At 39.7% G+C, this 20,850-nt stretch overlaps 1 protein-coding gene and 1 long non-coding RNA gene across 2 annotated transcripts in view; one reads left to right on the forward strand and one right to left on the reverse strand.

The window, feature by feature from the left end:
* Window positions 1-10,448, reverse strand: part of nr5a2 (nuclear receptor subfamily 5, group A, member 2) — a 69,727-nt gene extending 59,279 nt beyond the window's left edge. The window contains exons 1-3 of the mRNA XM_085433188.1: window positions 9,769-10,448; window positions 6,471-6,589; window positions 2,702-2,843 (exon numbers count right to left, since the gene is read on the reverse strand). Of these exons, the coding sequence (XP_085289314.1) occupies window positions 2,702-2,843; window positions 6,471-6,589; window positions 9,769-9,850 (343 nt within the window). The 5' untranslated portion in view covers window positions 9,851-10,448. The remainder of the gene's footprint in view (window positions 1-2,701; window positions 2,844-6,470; window positions 6,590-9,768) is intronic.
* Window positions 10,449-10,562: 114 nt separating this feature from the next.
* LOC146692913 (uncharacterized) lies at window positions 10,563-18,578 on the forward strand. The gene is made up of 3 exons (XR_014915308.1): window positions 10,563-10,731; window positions 12,484-12,532; window positions 17,040-18,578. It is a non-coding gene; the product is annotated as an uncharacterized LOC146692913 (long non-coding RNA).
* The last annotated feature ends 2,272 nt before the right edge of the window (window positions 18,579-20,850 follow it).

A 20,850-nucleotide genomic window follows, 5' to 3' on the forward strand; every position in this document is an offset into this window, starting at 1 on the left:
CTGCAGCAAAAGCATGCGGAGGAAAATGTGATGTGTTGCAGCAATGTTTAAATTATTTCCGTCTGACGTCATTGAAATGTAAAGTTTTTTTGTTGTTGTGTCAGAACAGTCAGGACTGAGCTCTTAGTCCGGGGATAAAGTGAAACACAAGCGGTTGCATATTGTTAACTATAAAGGGCATTGCAGTAACATAGAGCAGAGTTACATTCAAATTTCTAAAAACTATTCTAACCTTGACAATAACTACATACCATAAATGTGACTGTGTAAACAGATTAGGGTTCTCACACACAGACACACAAACCTCTTTAGTGCCACCTCCATTACACTAGTCTCAAACGCTGCACGGCCTAAAGTAAGGGCCCAAAAATGCAATTTAAGTCAACTTTCAAGATTTCCTCACATTTGGTTTCCACTTGATGCCCTGAAATCACATGTTGCTGCAAGCTGCTGTGTAATGGAATGAAAAGATTGTAATAACAAAGCACATGACCCCAAACCTCCTTTTGCTATTGTACACATTCTTTCAGATGAAATGACAGCTTCTCCCTCTTGCCTGTGGCCTTCTGAACACCTTTCTTGGGCTTCTCATGAATATATGCATGTGTTTACCGGTGAGAGCTCTATGTGTGTGCAAAGTTTGTGTGTGTGTGGTGAGGGGTGTCAGCCGTTCTGCATGGGAGGTCTTTACCAGCTGTGGCAGGAGTCACCCATTGCAGCTTCTGGCCCCTGACAAAGTGCTGCAGGGCCCGTCTTGCCCCCGAGCTGAAAGTTACCGCCAGCAAAACAAATCAAATGCTACCCCCTCCCCACCCTTGTCAGCTGGAAAATGACAGGCCGGGACATTCTGCCCAGCGGCCATTCACTATTAACGGCAATTAATTAAACCACACATGGCAGGTAAAGGGAGAAGCCTCCGGAAAGATTTTAGTTAGGCTGTCTTTGCTATACTTTCATCCTCTAAGGGTCTTATTTCTTTAACATATTAACTTTGCTTAGTTGCATGTGATCATTTCAGGGATCTTGGGATTTTTAATTTAGTTTGAATTTCAAATGGGTGAAGAATTTTGTCTTAATATCAAACTGAAACGAGATGAATAGCAGAACGGCTGCTTTTATTAAAAATACTGAAGTAATTTTGTAGGACCAAATCAGCTGCAACCATTGGCTTTAATGTAGTTTTTCTTTCAAAGCTGTAATGGAAAGATGACCTTCAGGCCCCTTTATTCACTCCAAATGTAATGATTTCAGAAGAGAATGCATCATCAATGTATGTGAGGGAAAACTGGCAGTTTTAAATATTATTTTTGAAAAAGCTGAACCCTCCCCTTCTTTTTGCCTGCAGTCCTGTCAGTTCTGAATGGGCATGTTTGACCAGGGTTCTGAGCCGTGTTCAAATTAAACAAAGAGGCCTCAAAACGGCCAGCCAAAAGTATCATCATTACCATTCTCAGTCTGCTGCCAAGTCTAATATTTTATCTATTACTTTGTCTGGCAACTCTAAGTGCACAACGGCTACCAGATACCCCCAGCACCCCCTGACCCCGTGACAAACACTAATAAGCCATACTGGATTTCAAGGCACTGGTTTGAAATGAAAGGCTTCACTTTACAAGGTTCTCTGTATAGAGTGGCTATTACTGAGATGTTCACCGTTAAATGTTTAAATAAATATATTCCTCTCCTTTCGTACGAGCAATCATTTTGTCAGAGCACATATTCACCATCTTCTAAATAGTGGATATCTCAATGGGAGGAAATTATTCACATGCATATTGATCATGGACGAATACTTTCCACCAAAAGCTAATGTGCAGCTCAGCTGTGAATTAATGGAAAAAAGACTGGCCGTGTCATTTCACCAGAACTTGGGTAGAGGTTTTTTAAAACACCTCTGTGCAAGTCCAGAAGCACTCAACCTCCAATTTTAACTGCTCGATGTTATAATTTTTTCCTCCACAACTTTCAGAAACAGTAATTGCAAACAGGCATCATATCTTGAAAAATATATGGTGCAGCACACACAATGTAAAAGAAAGAAAGAAAGAAAACCCCCCAGCCTGTATCTGCTTTTCCACTTCTGCAGATGTGTACTGTAACATCGAGATCATATTTTAGTGAGTAGTGTTTACTATAAAACCCCAGAATAGACTAAATATGTGGTAAACTATTCATGAAGTTGTAAAAAAAACAGTACTGTATAAGTGCTATAAAAAACATCGATATTCTGAGTAAAATGTAATTTTGAAGGACTTCTGGTCAAAGCAAACCTGGAGGCTGTGTAGTGCATTCAAGTGGCTTAGATGCTGACTTGTTATAGGCAGCAGTGGAATGTAATTGCGAGTACTTAACTACAGGAATTTTGAGGTATCTTAGCTGAGTATCTCCTGTTTTACTCCTCATACAGTCCAGAAAACATAAGACAGATTATTTCTTTTTTCTCCACCACATTCATTCTATAGTTACTAGTTACTTTAAGGAGTGAGACTTTGCAAGCAACACATATGATTAATGCAGAAAAGACTATTAACCATTACACATAATGCACCGCTGCTGATGCACGCTGAACACATTGCTTCCCAACAGTTTCCCATGTTTAAGCCAAAATTAATTCAAATTACAGAAGCCAAACATCAGCAAAGCTTGTAATTTCTAGTTGAGTCGATAAGCTAAACTGCGTAACACAAATATGTTTTTGTACCTTCTAGCTTCATGCCGACGGTGAGGCACTTTTGGAAGCGGCAGTATGGGCAGCGCTTTCTCTGGGTCTTGTCAATCTGGCAGCTCTGGTTCTCTATACATGTGTAACGCTTGTTGTTCTGGACGGTGCGCTTGAAGAAGCCCTGTGGAGAGAACCAATTAAGACGTCAACCCGCTTGACCCCTGCAATGCAATGGTAATTGGCCCATTCACACTCCCAGACAGATGGAGAGGGACAGACTTAATGGATACACACACACACACACACACGCACGCACGCACATGCAAGTTTTAAAAGCTATATGCCCATTGATGTGGTGCTTTATAGACATGTGTAGATGCGATATATATGAAGCAGACACACTTTGAACTCTTAATGAAAACTGAGTATTTACAATTCATTTATATTCATTTAATAATTTATTTTGCTTTAAATAAAAAAATGCTGCAGATATGCCCGTTTCACATACTTTTACTTGACAGCTAATCTTTTCATTGCATTGCAAACTACTTCATAAAAGTCAGGAATTATAATTTGTTTCCTGTCAAAATTGCATTCATATTTTCAATATTCTCCGTTCAAGTAAAAGACTCTGGGAATTACAGAGTAAGCATCTTTTCAACTCTGCACTTAATTATTGAAAAATATGAGTGCAGGAGCCCAAAAAATCCAATAAATTATATCCATAATTCACAGTTCCGGGATTACAGAGATTCATACCTGCAACATGGAATTTATTATCAGCAGCAGCAGTGAAAATCAAACGAAGGGAAGATGGTATTAACGTATTCTAGATCCATAACCTAGGAGGAGAATCCGTAAACCTGGTCTTTAAAATAAAATAAAAATAAAAAAGAACCGGTGGCTATCAATATTTCACCAGACACAAATTTAATTGACAATCTGCATTGCCTGACCTGTCAAAAAAAAGAAAAAAAAAAGGCAGTGCACGCGGTTTTTGGATTATCGACTTCTCAGTGCCAAGAAATCCATGCTTCAGAGAGAACTTTCTCTCCAATTTTCCATTTAGCACACAGTGTGTGTTATAAATATCTGGACCAAAGTGGATTCAAGCGTGCTATAAAAGACACACAGTACATCGTCAGGAGAAGCCGACGACACCTCACTGAAAAGCTCCAAGTTGAGGTTCATTTGCACAGCTACAAGCAACATTTGTTGCCTTGACAAATTTACAAAATAACCAACGAAATAAATTGCGTACTAATTGACATGAAATCAAAAAAATCATCCTTCCTAGCGTGAAAGTATATGCTGCAAAAGTATTTAAAATTCACAAAATTCATGTTAACTTGGTGTCAACTTGGTATTTCTGCACACACACACACACACACCAGGAAATGCAATTTACTCTTTTTCAATACAAACAGCAACTCAGAAAGAAAAACAAAATGAATTTCACTGTATTTCACTGCTTGATGTCCTCTGACCTTTTCTCCTGCTACACCATTTTTCTTTCTTGTGTCTTTCTGTCTCACTTGATAAATTAAAAAAAACATCCCTTTGAATGTTTGATATGAGCGCCGTGCATCTAAGCACTGACCTCTAATTTGTTGTTTGTAGTTTCAGCATTTTCAGGTCATTCCTCTGTGCTCACACAGCTAGCCCCCCCCCCTCCCCCCAAATAAAAAAACACAAAAAGAGCTGTTGACTAATGTAGCCCATTTCATTGTTCACTTATTTTTACTTCAACAAGAAGGTACCATTTTTACTTTACGCATGCTGGTGTGTATGAACTGAAAGTGTCTGTGTGCATGGATAAAGGGGGATGTGTGTCTGTGTTTGCATGTACACTTGTTGAGTGCAAAGGTGGGTTTAGGGATGTGGTAAATCAATTGGGGATAAGGATCTGTATGTGTGTGTGTGTGTGTGTGTGTGTGTGTGTGTGTGTGTGTGTGTGTGTGTGTGTGTGTGTTGGGGAATCTTTCTTTTTCTGTGTGTGTGTATGTGTTGTGTATTTGTGTATTTGTGTATCTGTGTGTGTCAGCTCAAATATGGAAGCCAAAGCAAAGCTCAAAAAAAATGTGACCCTGATAACGAGCGTTATTCACAACTTTGCTCCTGGGGCTCAAAGGGTGGAAGAGGAGAGTGGTGCAGGCTCGAGAAAAATTATGACATTACTTCAAAATTACAAAAATTAGAAAAATTAAAGGAAATTATTTATTCTGATAGTGCATAAGAAAAAAAAGAATGTCGTATACGTAAGGCCGAGACTACAATGTAGCTGCTCTGTTTATCCAGCTTTGTTCAGGAGACACAATGGATATGGATCGCTCTGCCTATCTAACAGAGTGTGTTTAATGTCAAAATGAATCTGTCGAGTACCGGTGATTATACTTTTAACGGGACAGGCTGCCTTCATTTTAGAGATAATCAATGACAAGCTTCAGGTGAGTATCAATATTATTAATGTTTCAGCAAACATACACAGCACTTTATCAAAGACCTCTTCATCTGCATCGTGTGTGCTTCCATACATGCACGGCAGTGTTTCAGCCAAACTGGAAAATGTGTGGACTGGCTGTCCTGCGTGAGCCTTCGCTGAGCCTGAAAAGCAGCAGAGATGCCACTGACTGCTCCCTTCAAGCAAATGCTTAGCATTTCAAGGTCATAATATGGGATAAAATCTATAACATCTGCTTTGAATAATGACCACATAGGCAAGAAATGTGCACTAGCACATCATTACTGAGGAGCTGCAATTTTACACTGAATAGTGTTAACACAGAGACATTTGTCTTAGCTTAATTTTGTGCTGACAGCTTTACTAGTTGAGGGGGAAAAACTTGGGAAATGCCTGTTTGCTCTGCTGAGGGGAACAGTGGAAAGATGCAGAAGGAGACAAATAGGTTGTTGATAGATCTCAAATTAAGCTTTAACAGTTTGATTTGCGTGGCTTCATTATTAGCCTGCACATGGAAACGTCGTGCTGTTGAGGTCTTAATGAACTTGTGATGAGAGTTTTAGACAGCAGGGTGCAAGCCTGTGCAAACAGAAACTCTATTGTACGCTTTCCTTCGTGGGTTAAAGCCCCCCCACCACACACACGCACACCTCCTGTGGTTGGTGGTTGCAAAAAAAAAAAAAAAAAAACATAATAATTTGCAAACACTCTTTGCCTGCTTTTGAACTCCAGTGTCTTTTCCAAGCCGTTCCACACTTTACAAAAATCCTCTGACACTCACAGGAAGAGTTTGTTAGATCAACTGTCACAACAATATTTGACCCCTGGCCTCTTTACTGTTGGTTTTCCTGCAGTGTTAATGGTGAGGAGCTGAAATGTTGCTCTAATATTACACTTGTTGCAAATCATTCTTTAAAAAAAATCTGCTTAAATGCTTGGCATGCAAAAAAAGAGAGAGAAGGACAGAAATGACACCATCCAGATAAGCAGTTTTCTTCACAGTGGGTAGCCCATAGTATTTAGGAAAATGGCTGACACAAGAGGAAGTATAATATCAGAGAGCGCATTAAACTCATGAAGACCACAGTTTAGTCTGTGTAAGCCTCATAGTGACACATGTTGATGCCCTACAGGGACTTCAGAGGCTAATACAAATAACTGGACACATATAATTGCATGACACTGCACAACGATAGACAAGAGTGCACTTGAATATTTTATACATCGAAGCAGTTAATCAGAGGTCACCACAGGCACACAGTACCATGCAGACTTTATGTTAATAGGCAACTTCTTGCTTAAATCGTGCAGCATTTGTTTTCTATTTAGGGAATTGGGGGCACCAACCTTGCAGCTTTCGCAGGTCAAAAGTCCGTAGTGATACCCTGAAACCTTGTCTCCGCACACGGGACACATCTCGTCCAGGTCTTCGTCATATGAGTAGTCCATCATTTTTAACTGAGGGGCTGGAGGAGGACACACGGAGACACATACACAGAGAGAAGTCTATTTCAGTGCCGGGGAATCTCTTTTTCAAAAAATCCCTCTTTCATCCATCCATGGATGAAAGAGGGTGCGGAATCGCGCGGGGCAAATTAATGAGATTTTTCAAAGTTCCAGAAGACTTTTTTTAAGGTTAAATTTGAGGAGCAAAAAACGACGAATAGTAGCTTTTGGATAGAGCTGAGAGGACGCGATCATTTATTACTCCCTCTTCCTCTGCTCTTCTACATCCGTCTCAGACAGGAGCCAAAATAATAATAATGATAATAAAAAGAAGCTCATGAAAGTGAGCCTCATACATATGCAATATGTATCCGAGTCGTGAAATCGCTGGGGGAAATCGAGAGATATTAGACTTAAGGATTGGAGGAGAAAATGTTACCGCCCACAGACAAATGAAGACACAGAGAAGCCCTTATCTCTGCAGGCGAGGGAGGAAACCCCCCCCCCCCCCCCATCCAAACCCAACTTGAACCAACATTATTTTTCTCTATTTAAGAATCAGCCACAGTACTACAGGCCATTTAATTTTATTTGCTTTATATTGGTACACACATTTTATGTGGAGCTGTGCGCTGCATTTTAAAAGTTCTCAATTCATAATTTTCCTGGTTACCGAGTTTTAGCCATTATTTATACTGAAGAGAAAATAATGACAAACGCTGGAAATAACTAATTATGTAATTTTAAATAAAGGAGGAAAAGCATAAAAATTCCCTCACCTTCCTTGCAGATTTTCCTCCTTTTCTCTCCCCCCCCCCTCTTTTTTTTTTTTTATATTTAGGTCTTAATAGTCTACATACAAGTACGACTATTTCTGAGGTGTCTAGCCCTCTTTGCCCTGTTAGAAATACCCACCTGCATAAGTCTCTGTGTGTGACAGCGCTACAAGCAAACGGGCATGCTGACTTTTACAACAGTTACAAAAGTCTTTATGGCACTAATCATAAAAAGCAGGCAGGATCAAAAAGGAAACCACAGTGGATATGGCTGTAAAAGTGGAAATATTTTGTCAACTACGCCTTCCAATGTCTTTACATGGGCTATTAGTACTGCTCGACTTCAAAATCCACTCATCTGCTCTCTCCGAGACCTATTAATTAGACATGATTTCTAGTTTGTTAGCGCGTTGCCCTGCTGGGATCAGCGTATCCCAGCTGAAGCAACAAGTTCCACCAAGCTCCGTTTTTTCCCTTTTCTTTTATTTCCTTCCACAGAAACTCAAAGCAAGCTCGATTTTCGAACTTTCTTCTGCGTTAAAGCGCAAGAAGGACACGATTTTAAAGGCCTGTTCTTACGACGTACCGCAGGTGCATTTTGGACGCCTTTTCAAAAAGAAAATAAACACTATCCGAGCCCTGGTTGCAGTTCTGAAGTGATGACGCAGTGGAAAGGAAATAATAAATTAAGATATCCGAGGGGTGTCCGTCCTGAGGCCGACAATAATGAATATTTATTTTACAGGATCCTATCCAAATATTTTCTTTCTTTCAATTGTCATTGCTATGGTGTTTCCATTATTTTGTACAGTGAATTTCGCCTTTTAAGGAGCTCTAACAGCACATGACGCGACGTTATGCCTGTAATTATAGTCCAAATAGTGTTTTTTATGCACAGACAAATTGAATATATTTCAGCACCTCGTTGTATAACTGACAGACGCAGGTGAATGCATACAACGTCTGCGCAGATTACCTCCAGAAACACATCGGCCCGACCGTCAATCATTTACTGTCCACTTGCTCATAAAATAACAAAAGACAAAACAAAAAACCCAACGTCCTCCAATTGTCAAAAAAACAAAACAAAACAAAAAACCTCGTGATTCTAAAAGAAATTCATTTCAGTCGGAGCTTCCTTGTTTTAGCTGCCTGTAAAAAAAACCATTTGGGGTAAAATAAGAAAAAAGGTAAAAGGGCTGGCAAACAAGCCACTCCTTGTTTAAAGTGAGAATACGTTATCAATGTCTTATAAACCGAGAGCGGGCTAATTGATTGTCCGGTTATACTGCCGTGGAAAGACATGCTGGAAATGATCAGGGTTATATGAGTTTAACTTGCCATTGAGGTCAGAATTTCTTCAAAAATGTAGCTGCTTAATGTGCAGCCTACTGTGAAGATCAAGAAAATAGATTTTTACGGCATGCCACTGGGAATTTAAATAATTATGCTCATTCTGAAAAAAAATGCAGGGGTCCTAAAATTTGCTCTTCATTTTTTTTAAATGACACCGATTTCGAACATCTGAAGGCCTTACGCAGTTCTCCTCGAATGTGAGATAAAAACCTCCAACAACAACAGTTTAAAGCTTACAAAAAAGATTTCACACTACAGCATTAAAGCAACATCTAAAACGTAGTGATTTAGTTTAACTTTATTTTGCAGCTGTATTTCATTTGAGAGTAGAATCAACTTGGCTGTACTACGAGAGAAAGCTATTGCGAAACTACGTGTTGGCAGACAATACCAAGCTCTTCTTTACCGTTTGTAAAATCAATAAACTAGCTCATAATTATTTTCTTCTTGGGTAAAAGTTTGCTGTCCTTAGTCAAATATTTTAATCTTAATCAGACACTCCAGTTTTGCTTCGACATCAACAACTCTTCCACAGCAGTTTTCTTTAGAAACAAAACCACGAGCAGGTTTGAGATATTTCTTATTCTGCTAAGAGAAAGTCATCTGTTTCATTCTAAAATCAGAGAAATAAAAAAAAAAGAAACAAACAAGAAAAAGTTACATTGACAGAATACCTCTGCTCTGTTTCTTGCTTTTTACGCGCTGCTGCCGCTCGCTCTAAGCGTGAATGACAGGTAGGTACCTGTTTGACCGCGGGCCAAACTTTAAAAAAAAGTGCTTCCAAGTTGAAGTGGAAGAACATTATCGAAGCCTTTTGGAGATCATGTTGAATAATAATAATAATAATAACCCCCCCTAGTAATTACCTGCTAAGTTCGTGGAATCAACGCGTTCGTGTATTGGCGTATGACAGATCGGTAACTGTTCCTCATTATAAGAAAAAAAGGTAACGAATACAAGCATGTACATTTTAGTGAGTACACTCTCAGCCGGAAAACGCTCCACGAAGACAGCGAAGTGGAAGCTTCGGGCAGACTACCGAGATTCAAATGAATGACAGTTCTTACCCTGCATGTTCCTTGGCATGTGCCCCTGTTCGCCATACGATCGAGAGAGTCCCAGGGATTCAGTCTCGAATTTGGGCAGCATGACAGCACTGCCGGCCTGAGATAGAGACTCCGCACCGCACGGCGGGACACCTGGACGTCAGAGACAGGCGTTCGCACAAACACCCCCCGAAAGACTGTCCCGAGCGACTTCTACCGTCCTATTTCTTACTTTATAACTCTCTTTCACTTCCAATTATCAGGCAATGCTCCAACGATAAAGCCAGATTAAGACTTTTTTCTAAACAACAGGCTTGCATAGCCTGTGTGTAACGCTGCTTTGACTTAGCTACACTGATTTAAAAAAAATATTAAAACGCATTTACGCAAAAAAGAAAGGAAAAATCTCAGAAATAACGCAGGAGAAAACGGAGTGATTCCTTCTAAACTAAGTAAGAAGCACTTTCGCGAAGAGTTAGGGAATCACTCTGCACTTAAGAAAACAGCACAAGGTCCGGATTAGAATGCGATGGTAAGTTTCCCTTTATCTTTTCCAAAGTCTTTAAAGCGCGTCAGCCATTAATGTGAGACTGTCAGTGTAACTTTCAGCCTTGAGCAGACAAGCACGAGCCGCCGGGGCCGCCCTCTCCTGTGCGTAAAGTCGGATTCGGTGAGTCGGTCGGACTGTCTGGAGATGTGGAGACCTCTCCTCCTCCTCCTCGCGGCTTTGTTTACTCCGCTCTCTCCAATCCGAGACGCATGCGGTCGTCTGACATCATCTTCCTCCGATCCAATCAGGAAAGAAGACCGGGAAACATCGCCTCAAACTCTCCAGGTCCATCTCTCCAAAATCTCATCTATTTAATCCCGTTAATGACGGACTTTAAAAGCGGAGGGAGAACAAGGAAATCAAGAGAAGTGATGCAACTGTAGTGAGATCACCGACTGCGTCTGGGCGCACGGAATGCAAATACAAAGCGCAAGGTATGTGGATCAGAGCGCTTTAGCACACGCACGCACAGGGAGCGTGAGAGCGAGCGTTCCTATATGCTAAGTAATTTTTTCATATATATACAAACTTTAAAAGATGAACTATTGTGACAAAATTATACTCTTTCCTTCTGCTTTTCTTTCTTCTCTCTGTGTGTCTGCGCCCGTGTGTGCGTGTGTGACCACTCCATCTTAAAATACAGGTGAGGACATTGTAAATTCTCCATAAGGCCATATAAATTTCATGGAAAACTCGAGCATCACCGGCCTCAGGCTTGAAATGACCTCACTGTCTAATCAAATCGCCCCCTTTATGCAATAAATTATACCTTTGCTTCTGAATCATTAACAGTAATTGGCTGAGCGGGGATCAATTAGTGATCTGACGTCACTGCCTTTCAAATTAAATTCATGCAAAAAAGAATGACACTACAGCATCCCCGTAATGCCCCACGACCACAATCACAAAAAGCTTGTGTAACTTATTTTAGTTCGCAGACCACAGAGAAATATCCAACTTTTGAATCAGGTAGAAGTCTAAACTATTTTCTGTCGCGTTAAGGAAACGATCTGGATTCCTGTTGTCTGCGCATGTCTTTTAGTGAGTTACTAAACTCGGAAAACGTTATTGTTTTAAAGCACCGTTATAAAGGATCGCCACAAAACCTTTACTTCCCGCAGGTGCGTATATACTACTCCAAAATCTGTTTGGGGCTTTCCTAATCACTGCTGTGGGTAATTTAGTCATGAGGAAAATTGACATAAAAGTGATCCACATCATTGAATGGCAGAATACCGTCACTTCAAAACATTCATGAAGCCAAAAGTGTTTGTGTGGAAATGGCGGCGGTGTGTTTTTATGAGTGAGGGAGACACGGAAAATCACCAGACAAATCTGACGAACATAAAAGGGTTACAGAGGGCACACACACACACACACACACACACACACACACACACACACACACACACACACACGTTTCAGTACCCACAGCTAATGGTAATGTTAAGACTTTGTCATCTCTGAAAGAAAAATATTTTTTATAGCAATATAGGGCAAAACCCCTGCTCATTATCATAAAATGCAAGGAGCACAGAAAGGTGAGGTCCCCCTGATGACAATTATTCGTCTTGTTTTAATATATAAATATATAACTAATAACATATTTTACTTGGAACAACAATTTCCAAGTAAAATACTTAGAAATTCAATTAAATAGATTTCACAGTAAAGCCAGAAACACAGTCAGAGCGCAGCCACAGCTGTTGTAGTCTTCTTTTTTTTTTTACAGAGTTGAGTAGCTAAAGTCTGGGTGATTTATAGACAACCATTTTGCCATTATATATATATGTATATATATATATATATATATGTATATATCACCTGTGTCGCCGCATACACACACACACACACACACACACACACACACACACACACACACACACACACAAAACAGGCTCATATGTACTGATCAGGTCCTCTTTGGAGCATTGCCCGTTTCTCCCAAAATGCTCTCATAAGTGAGTTGTCCTGTCTTTGTGAGGATGCTCTATGTAATGTATTTTTGTAGTTGTTATCATTATCCTAACGCAAACTTAAATTTTACAATAAACTTTAATGAAGTCATCACACTAAAATAAAAGCTATGGGGACTTGTTTTTCTGTACCTGCAATGTTAATCTGTAAACAGACTGATGCTCCTACTTCATCAGTACACTGTTCACTTGTACTTCATGTGTTCACAGGTTCTCTACAGTATGTGTGCTCACATACACACATAAACACAGGCATACAGTAAGTTTCTATTATACTTCCAACTGAAATGTTTTCCTTACACAGTGATCTGGAGTCGTCTTTGGAAAACAAGTGAGATGTGATATATTCAAATACACAAAAATATAAAAAATATAAAACTGAGAACTTTAGCTTTGAAATGAAAGTAGTTACCCTGCAAAGTAATCTCTGTATCCACACACAGACAAACACAAACAGGTCTTTTTATTTGTTTTGTTTTTAATTTTAGACAGTGAGTTGGTGGCCAGGTTTAGGTTCTTAGGTTTGTCAGGATCCTGGGTGGTGGTGGTGATGGGGGTCCACCAATCAGCAATACACACTCAGTACTGAGTTGGGATTGGCTGAAACTGTGTTACTTGAGGGCAGTGGTGGGTGGAGTCAGAGGTTGACAAGCAAGAGAGGACAAGTAGGGGCTGAAGGGTGAGGGGGGAGCAGGGTAGGTTATAAAATGACACAGAGACTGATAAGACCTGTGGCAAGATAGCTCTACTGGAATGATTAACTTATTTAGAGGGAGAGAGAGAGAGAGAGAGAGAGAGAGGCCCAGCCAGTGAGTGATGGTGAAAGCTAATAAGAAACGTAGAGACACAAAGGAAGTAAGGGAGGAAAAAGAGTAGGTCCAAACTTTGAAGATGAAGCATGAAGAAAATAATGTTCGATCATAACAGTCACAGAAACTGTGAACTTAATTAGATAGATAGATACGTAAGTAGTAGTACTTTATTGACACTGAGACTTTACAGTTTACAGTCTGAGGTTATAAAATGACACATTAAATGATGTACAAAAGTACAAATCAAACTCTGGACTATTCACCTCCCATGTTATGGTTCCAAGTTTGGATTTATCTGATTGGCACAGACACAAGCACACACAGTGACAATTTGAGCAGCAACACTGCAGGCTGTAAAAATGATATTTTGCATGCATGCATGGTAATTAAAAGTGCCAAAGAATTTAAAACTTCATGCAGTCTGTCTTTCACTTGTGTGTCATATTTTTTGCATGCGTGTTTTCATTTGTAGGGCTGACACCTTGTATGGTCTCAGCTTGCGTGTGAGTTTTATGAGGGAGTGCATGTTTGTGTGCGCGTTGTGTTCATGAATGAGTGTATTCCTGCGTGTACAAGTGTTCTGATCAAATAACAATAGCCTTGGAAATGTACAGCAACACACACTAACATCATTAAATTATAATCAACACACATTTGCTATTCATAAGCAGGAAATCACCCCCTCCACCACTCACTGCCAGACACAGACACCCACATACACACCTCTCTCCCCTACCTGCTACTGTTTTCTGTATCGAAGATGTAATGTAAACAGTCATTTGTTCTAAAAATACAGCAGGACTCAAAGTACAGAGCAACAACTCACAAACAGAACTTCACTGAGGTAAACAAAACACGAGAGAATGATTTATGGAAGTAGCTGTCAGTAGCTTTGAGGTTTTTGCGCTGTTCTTAGGATGGCAGTCTGCAGGAAACAGACCTCTGATGTTGTGCCTGGAATCTGCTGGAATCTATCAGTTTGGTGGTTATGGCTCCTAATGTTCCCATTACCACTGGGACCACTTTGTTTTCCTGTGCTCCTTCTTTCAGATGTTGCTGTCTGCTGGGATTGCCACATCTATCACAACTGTGATCTTGTGCTCCTTGTCAACCACCACTATGTCTGTTTGGGTTGCCAGCAGCTGCTTGTCTATCAAGAACCTGGAGTCCCACAGGACCTCAGCCCTGTTGTTCTTAACCACCTTTGGGGTTGTTTACCATCAGGACTTGGGTCCTTCTAATCCACAGACAGCACAGATGTTTCTGTACACTATTCCAGCCGCTTGATTGTGCCTCTCATTGTATGCTGTCCCAGCTTGCATCTCACATTCTGCTACAGTGTGCTGGACAGTACTCCGGGGAACCTTTGCACACTTTGCAGCTCAAGCTCTGTTTGCTGTGGTAGAGTTTTGCATTTATGGATCTGAAGTTTGGGCTTAATCTTGCGCTGCAATAATCAAAGCCTTGGTGCTGTCCTTTAGGTCAGCCTTTTGTGGCCACTTGCAGTTTTTCTCAGTGTCAGGTACTTCCTCTAACTCCACTTCCCATGCAGGTGCTTAGTCTTCCACAACTGTTTCCTGCCGTTCTCCTCACTGTTTTTCTTCAGCTGCCATCTCAGGAAGTATTCACAGATGCTCCGTGTTTCATCCTGAATTGTCGCTGTGACACTCACTAATCCTCGCCTTCCCTCTTTCTGTTGTTTGTTGAGGCTCAAGGTATCAACTTTGGGTAAAGATCACTGTGCACTGGGACGAGTTTTTGTTTCTTTACACTGGTGGTAGCTGTCTCCACCTGTGGCCAGCGTATTATTCCAGCTGGGTATTTGATGACCAGTGGGACATATGTATTGTTTGCCTGGATTTTATTCCCACTATTAAGCTACCCTCTGAGCACCAGCCTTACCTTCTTTAGGTATTTGGCAGTAGCTGACCTTCTTGCATCTTCTTCATGGCTCCCGTTGGCCTGTGGGATACCCTTGTAACTGCCATGTATGTCTACTATTTTGCCTTCAGACAACTCCACCTCTTCAGTCCAGATCACCTTCCCTCTTTTTGCCACCATCTACCATTCAGCCACCGAGTCCACATCGCAGTGTTCTTGCTGTAGATACTGGTCATATGGAGAGATGGGCAGTAACGCGTTACATGTAATTCCTTACTGTAATCCGATTACTTTTTTCAAGTAACAAGTAAAGTAAGGGATTACTATTGCAAAAACGGTAATTAGATTACTGTTACTTTCCCGTAAGCACGCTGAATTACTGCGTTACTAAAACCGTGATTTTTTTGCGAGAATGTGTCATGACAGTGACGTAAGCGAGTGTGACGTTTGTGACAACAGCTGTGTGCAGATCAACAATGGATAATAAGAAGGTAGAATGGAAATAACCATTTAATTCTACTCGCACTGAGTTGTAGGCTTTCTTGTAGTCCTAGTGTACTGCTCTATCAAGCAGTGGCTGGTGTTTTCATCCTCTGGTGTTGTTTCCAATGTCTTTCTGAGCTGTACTCATATTTAGACTCATGGACTTTCTCAGTCTGGTTGCTATGATGCTTTCATGATTGAGCTTTCATGTTGTGTAGAGGCCACTAAACATCCTCATTCACGATCAGGATTGTTCTGCCCTGTATTAGCCAATCTGCTGTTAGCAGACCACTTATTTGTGCTGCGAGGTATTCATGGAGTGCTATAACCTTCTTCACTTAATATGGGTGGATAACATCAGGTTCTGGTGCTGCCCAGGTCTTTATGTTTTGCCTGAGACAGGTAGTTGGATAACTGCATTTGTGGCCTTGATTAGTTTTTGTGTGGTGTGCCAACCTCAGTTCATTGAATTCACCTATTATATCAGGATGGGAATCATTCTGTTGTGTCCATCCTGCTTAGTTTAGGTTGATATTTACTCTTCGTCTAATTCCTGAAGGTAAAACTTTGACTCCTAATCTCCTACATGCTTACTTACTTACTTGAATATTGTATATTGTATATTGCATAGCTTTTTTTTGTTATACGTAAAATTGTATTGTATTTATTTAAATTTATTTAAATTTTTATTTTTTAATTATTTTATTTGCATTTTTCTAATCACTAGGGTTTGAGAGTAACGCAATTTCTATTCTGTGTATGTCCTGTACATGTGGCAGAATTGACAAATAAAGTTGACTTGACTTGACTTGACTTGATGCTCCTTTTAATTCACCAGCAAGTCTCAAATCTTGTCTGCATAAGAGGTTGCAAGAAATAAACAAAGAAAATGAGAGATTATTAAAGATTTGTGAAATATGAGGTGTTGTGAGTCTTTTTTCCTTTTTTTGGATTGAAGACGATGGGTTTTATCCACCAACCAAAAGAGAGAAACACTTCTACAGTTCAGTTTGGATATGATACCGTATCATAACTTAACTGATTTATTCTATGGTGTGCATTTCCGTAAAGCCTTCCGTGTGGACAGTTTTGGAGCATTGAAGTCATGCTGAGAAGATTAATTCTACTCCTTTTTCTAGACACTCTCTATGGGAACATACACTGCTGACTCTCTCTCAGCTTTCAGTAACCATTTAAAGCATCTGGTATCAAACATCTAGAAAAAGTAGCAACTACATTTTGATTGTGGTTCTTGTGTGAATTCTATTGCTCTTACACTAAAAATCACAAATCAAATAAAAATAGTTATTAAACTTATAATAGTACAAGTACAGATTAATGATTGAAGTGGTATTACATGCTCAGTGATACTGAAATGAAAAGTGTGTGATGTAAAGAAAACATCAAAACACCCCATATGCTTCTCTCCAAGGAGTTCTTTTCAACAAGCTTAGTTTTTAAAATAAAAAGATATATTTCATGATGTGTTTGTTACATTCTTGCATGATACCCTTACACTGTTTCTTATTGTCTAATTCTCTAATTCCTCAGTATGTCTTGTACTCCTTTGACTTTCTATTGTGCCCCCAGGTCAGCTGCTGTTACCTGCTGGTCCCCAGTTCTTTGGATGAAGGCAGTCAATGGAGGAAACAGAGTGTGTCAACAGCAAGTGTTGACATTTGGCTTAGGAGATAAACCTCACAGGGGATCAAACAAAGACTGGCTCTTTTGAGTGGAGAAAGGAGTGTGTGTGTGTGAGTGTGCGTGCACGCATATGTTTGTGTAAAGATGTTTCAATGTTGCAAGATTTCTGCTGACGTCCTGAAGCCGAAGGACGCTGATAATTGTCCGAGGGCTTTGGTTATCTCCATGTCAAAAGGCTGAGTGAACTTAAAAGTGAGATGAGGTGCACAACACACATGCAAAGATGTTTTAATTATTCATAGCTTCACAAAAAAGAAAAAATATAAGAGATATAAAGTAAAGAGAATATTTTCTGACACGACTGGCATCTATGTGCTCAAACACAAAGTCCCACAAAAACACATGAAACACTGTGAAAGAATTTTTGACTCTTTCACAGCAGAATGAGAAAAATGTAAAGATCATAGAAAGGTTCATTTCTAAATGACACTTAAAAGGAGGAAGACTCTTCCAATGGTTGAATAAAGAATGGGCAGCATTATTTCTCCCCTACAGAAAAGCTGCCGTGTCAATAAACCTGTCTAGAGACCAGCATTAGTACAGATACATATCAATATGCTCGTTGCTACAGGGGATGCAGTGTTACAGGTTATTCACATGATTCCAGGATGTCTTTCAAATTTCATCTAAAAAGTGCATCACAGATCCTTCATTAATGCCTCTATATTTCTGATTTTAACCCTGTTTAAATTAGCCTGTAGGTTTAAATGCTCAAAACCAAAAACTTTTGTCTTTTTCCTGCTGAAAAAAAAAGCCAGTGGTCTGACTAAGGAGCTTGGCTCTTCTTACACAATATATAATGTTTTTAATGTGATGGCAGTTTATTTTTCACACATGCACTGTGTTGAGATGCTACCAAAATAGGCAACTGATGTTAGGTTGCACTAAAGACCAAGGGAGGACATGAAAACACAGTAATCCAAACCCAGTCGTTTATTGGTTTTGAATTGGCCTTAGAGCTTCAACAATTTCTAATGGTCGTTTAGACATAGCTGTGGTCTGTGGGCATACATTCAAAACTAGTGGTAACGCTGGCCATACCCTACCGTAAATGGTTGCACAAACATATAGGCATTTTCCTATTGTGTTCACATGGGAAATAAGAATTTAGTCCACTGGGTCTCAGTTCCTCTGAGTTCATGAATAGCCACGTGCCCACTCTTGCAGCCAGCAAAAGAAAACTGGCCATACTTTGCTCTTTAGCTTTATAAAGTTAGGTTGAGCAGCAGCGATGGAAGTTCTGTATATGGCTAAATGCCCTGCTATCATCCCTAACATAAAGGACAGTCAAAGTGTCTGTTTTGTGTACTATTGAAACATCACAATCCATTAAATTTGGTACAGGTTGTTCTTGAAGGTCAGTCAATAAATAAACTGACTTAAGCACTATAGTAAACACTTTATCGAAGAGGATTATGGCCACTGTAAAAGGAAAAAGGTGGGGACGTCAAAATTCAAAACAAAAAAGACATCCCCACTTTTTTTCCCGCTGTGGCCCTAATCCTCTTCTGTAGCGCTTCCATATACAACACAAGGTGACTAAATGGCAACCATCCATGGATCCAGTTTCCTAAGCCTTTATTCAGCTGAGGTTGCAGGGGAGCTGGAGGGTATATCTGAGCACTAGGTGAGTGAAAATCTACACTGTGGTGAAAACAAAATGTATCTCAATCATATGTTTTGTCCATCACAGTAGATTCAAGACTAGACATTACATTTCACCACCAGCATTAAGACAAAAATCTTGTGGAAGGATGCTGTTTATCCATCGTTACACAACACTTTACAAAGATGTTGTATTTATCTATTTGTTTTGTCACTCTTCTTTACGTTACACTTGTGGCGCTTGTTTATACCGCTCATATATGAAAACACAGACTTGGATGCTAATTTATCATGCTATTCTTTTAACCTTCAGTACATCACTGTGTATAGTGAAATGGAAAAAATGGCTGTTCATAAATAATAATATATTAGTCAACAAATTAATAATCTCAACATATTTGTATCACTCTTCTGTGACGTACACGTAATGTCAAAAATGTACATGTAGCACAGACGTAATGTCGTCATTCATTTTGAGATCAGCCACTATGCACATCTAATACATACAAAATTTGTAAAGGTTGGAATGTTATAATAATAATTCCCAAAAGCTATATAGATAATCCTGATAATCCTGGTACCTTAAATAATTTATAAAGTAAGTTTCTTGGAGTTAATAGATTAAATAAATTATTTAATCAAATTAATAATCTAATAATTTTAAAAAAAATATTGCTGTCTTATAGTCATCTCCTGCCTTCAGTAGCTAAATAAAGGAAACTGTAATTAGTTAAGTCACTATTGTGATAATCAGAAAGTACTGTGCAGTGAACACACATCATTTGCATATTTTTTTAATGTGTAACTATTGAGCAGATAGGGGACATATATAGTGTAATAGTCACAGAGTAACACAAGCAATAGTACAGTCAGCTTTGTGTTGTGGCTTCAAAGTCTGCTCTAAACCCCAAGAGAGAGAAGCTGGTGGTATGCTGTCATTCTGTGTTAGTTTCACTTACTGAATGTTATCCAGAAGACAAACTGTAGCCCACTTATTACACATAACCGAGGATGACTGGAGAACGCTAGCCACGAAGTAATTGGGTTTATGTTGATGAAAATGCTTTTGTCATGGGACACGCGTCATTTACATTGCTGACAACAGACTACAGCAGATAAGTGCAGGAGGGAATAAGACAGTTGAGGTTGTCGATGTTATATATGGAAGATTCAAAAGAATTCAAGTGGAGAGTGTGAGAAAGTGAGCGCACACACACACACACACACACACACACACACACACACACACACACACACACACACACACACACACACATACAGTTTACTCTGGGATAGCATAACATTATGTCCAGAGAATGTCTAGGAATGCTGTGGGAACTGTGACTCATACAACCTAGCCACTTCTCCCAAAACACACACATATGTCACATACGTCCACACGTCCAAGATAATAGTTAATCTGGCATCTTGTTGGTTCTTGTCCAGGCTCTTCTTTAGAAACAGATGTTTAATTGTCATATCCACATTTAGACAGCTCCAACTTGACCATCGACTTCTTTTTACTCATTTCTTTAATGTGGGCTGCAATTGTGAGACAGACGGCAGATTAATTTGTACATAAGAGTTAGTTTAATATTAGCAACTGTGGCCATTCACAATACAAATTCCAGGCACCCTTAGTCAGTTTTGCCTTACGTCCTCCTGCATGAACAATGTATACTGAGACCCGAGAGCTGTTGTAATCTTTGTCCTGGCACTCTCAGTAGTGCACATACACATATTTATTGTGTATTGACCCTACAAAAACACATACATAAACTCATTCATCCTCTCTGTTGTGCTTGTCACCTTTTTTGTCTGTCTCTAGTGCTCTGTTAACACACATGCGTTTATTCACACAGATAAAAAAAACGCAGCGGCTGCTGGATCCATTAGCAGGTCATGCAACAGTCATTGTTCATTGCTTCCTATAGGCTTCTATTTTCTAGCGCCAACCGGAGGAACAACAGACCAGGCACATGGTTGGGTTGAAACTAAATAAACAAAGCAAAGCCAAACGGTTTATTTTGCTGCAAAGCGAATACAGCATTGATAGTATGTGTGTTAGTATACTGTGTTTATTCTGTCACAG

The sequence above is a fragment of the Copadichromis virginalis genome, linkage group LG15 (assembly GCF_057382275.1).
Source record: "Copadichromis virginalis isolate Kocher_CV1m ecotype Utaka linkage group LG15, C_Virginalis_male_GT1.1, whole genome shotgun sequence".
NCBI classification, from domain to species: Eukaryota; Metazoa; Chordata; class Actinopteri; order Cichliformes; family Cichlidae; genus Copadichromis; species Copadichromis virginalis.